At 31.6% G+C, this 5300-nt stretch overlaps 1 protein-coding gene across 1 annotated transcript in view; it reads left to right on the forward strand.

The window, feature by feature from the left end:
* Positions 1-5300, forward strand: part of LOC107653587 (alpha-1,6-mannosylglycoprotein 6-beta-N-acetylglucosaminyltransferase A-like) — a 93126-nt gene that overhangs the window by 83602 nt on the left and 4224 nt on the right. The window contains exon 12 of the mRNA XM_016440328.1: positions 1993-2142. Coding sequence (XP_016295814.1) covers positions 1993-2142 — 150 coding nt within the window. The remainder of the gene's footprint in view (positions 1-1992; positions 2143-5300) is intronic.

Below are 5300 nucleotides of genomic sequence, written 5' to 3' on the forward strand. Positions count from 1 at the left end.
GCATGTCAACATATTCTGTTACACCAAATACACAAAATAATGATCTTTAAAAAAGCATCATATGACCCCTTTAAGACGATGATCATTTTTGTCACTGATTTTTTTTGTCCTTGATTTATTTTTTTAAATAACAAATTTGTAATTAATTAATTAGTAGTAGTTTGTTGACTACTACTTTCCCCCCTAAATCTTTGTCTTTTATCTTTTTTTATATTAATTAAAACATTTTTTAAATTATTTATTTGTTTTATTCATTTCATTATAGCATTATATATCTTATATATATAATTATATAATTGCATATATAATTATCAATTATTAAAATATTTGATATTTTGATAAAATACTTACAAATTATTCAAATATTTTTTAATGTTTACTTTATTATTAAAATATATTAGCGAAATATACATAATTTATTATGTTATTAGTGTTTATTTAGTTTGATGATTATGATTTATTTGTAATTATGCTTTATGTATATTTTTTGTTGGTATGATTGAGTTTAACTCTCACCTTGTTCTTGTGACCTTGCTTACACACACACACACACACACATCGACTGGTTGTATTTCGGTTCCATCCTCTGACAGGAAGTATGCATCTTTGTATTCTTTGAGCATTTGTAAAGAAAAAGCTTCATTTTATCCTCTTCATCTTGTGGTTTTCCCCCACAGTCCTGTTTGACTCTTCCTGTCTGCTTTTGCACTTCTGCTCAACTGAAACAAGCTCAGACTGAGAGCTAAAAAAAATCAGCTTTTTGTTTGTGTTTTACGCTTCCTGGGGTCTTTTGGCTCGAGTCATGCTAATCTTGTGACAGAATGTCTCAATATGATTCAGATCATGTGAATTTGAGACAAAATATCCCAAAAATATCCATTATTGCCGTTAAAAGTTGTGTTCTTGCTTACATCAGCAGAAAAGGAAAAATAGTTTGTTGTTATTGTTATTTTGTTACTATGAATAGCAATATTACTACTGTATTTTATAGTATAATATCAATATAATATTTTATATCCGTATTATAGCATATTTTATATATTAGTTAATGTTATTATTATGGTTAATCGCTTTGATTACATAATTTAATAATAAAACATTTTATTTATATAAATACAAATATTTTCAATGTTTTTATTATTGTAATTAGTGTTTTATTAATAGTAATATCATAAATAAATATTTTATATATTTAATGTAAATTGTTTTCAAATAAAGATCGTTATGAATATTAAAGACTAAATGCATGGACTAACATGGTCTTGCTTACATCAGCGGAAATATTTTTTTTTGTTATTTTGTTAATATGAATAGTAATGTACTATTAATTATATTTTCTATTAATAATAATAGTAGTATTATTAGGGTTAATCATTTTTATTATATAACAATTTACTAATAAAATAAATAATTTGTAATTTTATAATGCAAATCATTGAAATATTATTTATTATTTTTTAAATAAAGATAATTATGAATGTGAATTCAGAGTTAAAGACATATTTAACCCCACTAACATGATCTTGCTTTTATCAGTGAAAAAGAAAAAAAATATTATTTTGTTAATATGAATAGTAATATTATACTTCATGTTTTATGTATTTACTATAATTTATTATTATTATATTCAGCATTTTGATGAAATAAAAAAATTATGAAATGTATAATTATAATTTTATAATACAAGTAAATAGTTATAATTTATTTTATTTATTGCAGTATTATTTTATTATTTTATTATTTTATGAATATTCATTTTATGAATGCTAAATACTACTTATGAATAATAAGTAGTATTTAGTAATCATCAATTATAAATGTAATATAATTGAATTCAGAGTTTAAAAATATTTAGCCCCGCCCACATGGTCTTGCTTACATCAGCAGAAATGAAAAATAGTTTCCGAGTGCTACAATAAAACTACTTTAATTCCATTTCATTAACCAGCGTCACTCGTTTGTCACATGTACATGTCTTTATTTGTGTTTTAGGATAAAAAGAAATACCTGGACATCATTCATTCGTACATGGAAGTGCACGGCACGGTCCACGGCACGAGTACAGTCCACCTGCCGGCCTACGTGAAGAACCACGGCATCCTCAGAGGACGCGACCTCCAGTTCCTCCTGCGCGAGACCAAGGTCTGAATCAACTAACTCCTTTTGTTTTTGCTAAACATTTCTGGTAGACTTGAATATGGCCTGTAGTCATTGATTAGGACTTTCTGACATGTGTTTTGAGTTTATAGCACAGTGTAATAAGTCTGTCCCGTTGTCTATGCTTGAAAGCTAAATGTGAAATCTGCCCTGCACTTGCACGGTGACGTTCATTGACTTTGTGGCCAGTGTGTGGCGTGAAAATCAGCCACGAGAGAGGATGTGCTGTTCTGCTGTTTCTCCGAAGTATCAAAGCTTATCTTTCCTCCCGCCTCGGCCTTTTTCCTCACTCTGAGCTCTACTATTAACTTCCCTGTTGTTTCAACTTCATGCACAGTCCAGAGAGAGCGAGGCCGCTTCATTTACATACAGCGAAAGTGATCGTGTCTTCAGACGAATTCGTCACTTGGCAGCCTAGCAGACACTCGCCTGACGGTGCTTCTACCACACATCACTGTTGCCAACTCTCACGAGACAAATAAGCAACCGCAGCTTCAAAAACAAGCCCAAAACAAGCCCAATATTTTTTGATAATTTATTATCATCAATATTATTTATTATAAATGATTTATTACCAATAAATGAGCCCGCAGCATATTAAACTGAAAGTTTAAAAGTTTTTATTAAAAAATATAACATGTTATTTTACAAAAATCAGCAAACTGCAACAAAGCAGGAACAAAGCTCATCTCCAATCACCTGTGAGCAGAATAGGATTTTAGAGATGGAAAAGGAGAAAAACACAAGAGCTTCAAAGGGGAGCTGTAACATAGTCACATATTTACAGCCTACTAACATATTGGCTATTCGAACCAAATCTACTCTTAGTATTAGTATAGGCGTACTTGTTTTTTTTTTTTATTGTTTTTTTTTATACAGTCCGTGATAATTAATAGTAATACATTACAAAAACATTGTAAAAATTAAAAATTAGGCTACCTTATAAAGGAAAAAGTCATCCCACTCCTCTACATCTACTACTATCATCGCTTGGATTACAGCGTCACGCGCCTTCCTTTTGAACGTGATTTTTATTCAATCCCTCATTGAAGAAAAATCACGTTCAAAAAGAAGGCGCGTGCGGAGGGGGCGAAATATTTGACAAATTACACTACAGCACTTATATTTTTGCACTGATTGGCTATTAACTGTGAGCAGACAGAGTGTCAATCAATGCATTGGAGAATACAGTGAACATAAACGAAAAGAAACGAAGTTGCTTGTCAGGTTTTCCTAAATAAGCCCAAAAAACCGCAACCCGGGATTTTTTCACGCAACTTTACAATAAAAGAAGCCCAAAGTCGCATATAATACGCGGTTGGCAACTCTGCCACACATGCTGAAGAACTCTCAAACTTTCTTTCTAGAAGCCTGCTTTTTTCAGTACATCTTTGCTGCTCCCTGTTGGTAAACCATAGAAGTTCAACCAGAAAAAGTTTCTATCATTTTTATGCATAAAAAGTGGCGGTGGACGAGGAGATACCCCCTCACAATGTAGAGCTCTTTGAGTGCTTAGAAAAGCAGAAAAGCGCTTTATAAATGTAATGAATTATTATTATTATTATAATTAATTATATTGTTTATTATTGTTGTTGTTTTTAAATTATATTATAAATCATCTTATATATATATATATATATATATATATATATATATATATAAAACAGTAATAAAATATTTTTTTCTATAAAGATATTGTAATGATGTACTATTTTTGACATGTAGGCAATTTAGAAAGTATATTTTTGTTAAATCTTGAGTATTAAAGTCATGAGAGAGATAGATATCAGGGCAAAATAAAGAGACTGAAAAGAAAAATTGAGGTGAAGGTGCAGTTCAGGAGAGAACTTTTAATTATTTTGCATGTCCCCAACCTAAGGATTTAATCCTTTTTTAGGTCCATACAAAAAATAGGGTTGTCCATGTTTCAGAATATAAATCTAATAATTTTATATTAATTGCTTTCTTTTATTATTATATGCTATTATTTACATATACATACTGTATATTGTTGCTTTGGTTAAAAATATCTGCTTAAATGTAAATTAATAATTAGTGTTTTATTATTAATAGCATTATTATAAATTAATATTTATATAAACATTAGTGTTGCTTTGTAACAAAAAAAAAAAAAAGCACTTGCTACATGCATAAAATGTAAATGAATAATTAGTGTTTTATTAATATTAATTCCAATATTATACATTATTATTTACATATACATACATGATCACTTTGGATAAAATTGGTTACTAAATGCATAAAATATCAGTTATTTTATATATATATGTTATTTTTTCAAATAGAGCTAATTATGAACACTTAAGACTAACTGTAATTATAATTTTTTTGAATTTTTAGAATTAAAACAACATATTTACAGTCCTTTTAAACTCTTCTTGTGAAGTAAATGAGGTTAAACTAACATTCCTCATCAGTGAATGTTAGTGCTGCGTCACTGGTGCATTATGGGTCAGTGTGATCGGTGTGTAAGCGTGTGGTCATCTGTCCGGCGTGGCACAGGCAGCTCATTGTGTGTCCGTCCGGATGAGCCGCGCCGCCTCTGCTAGCCTCACTGAAACATTTGCTTAAAGGGGTCATATGATGCAATTTAATTTTTTCCTTTCTCTTTGGAGTGTTACAAGCTCTTGGTGCATAAAGAAGATCTGTAAATTTGCAAAGACTAAAGTCTCAAATCCAAAGAGATATTCTTTATAAAAGTTAAGAGTCAGCCACGCCTACCTGAAACGGCTCGTTCGAACACGCCCCCACATATCTACCTCACTATGTGGGAAGATTTGCATAACGCCGCCCAAATGTTCACACAAAGAAAGAAGGCGCAACTTTTATTCTCGCTGTAGTATTGTTGCCGCTGCCGCCATGTCGTGAGTGCGCTGTGTGCTTCGTTGTGAAAGCGAAACTACTTTGTTTGGTCTTCCAAAAGAGGATGATATCCGCTTCGTCATGCCTGGAGCTGATCCTTGCTGGTCGCTGAGAGAATACATCAACTTAGTGCTGTGGATCGCTGTATCGGCTTTCACCGTTTTCACCGCTCCTTCGTCAGATCCGCCGGGACCGCCGTTCTCGATCCCGCCGCCTCAGCTCACTCTTGCCCGGCCTCAGCTCACGCTAAGCCGGGGCTT

This window comes from Sinocyclocheilus anshuiensis, unplaced genomic scaffold (genome assembly GCF_001515605.1).
Source record: "Sinocyclocheilus anshuiensis isolate Anshui unplaced genomic scaffold, SAMN03320099.WGS_v1.1 scaffold1079, whole genome shotgun sequence".
NCBI classification, from domain to species: Eukaryota; Metazoa; Chordata; class Actinopteri; order Cypriniformes; family Cyprinidae; genus Sinocyclocheilus; species Sinocyclocheilus anshuiensis.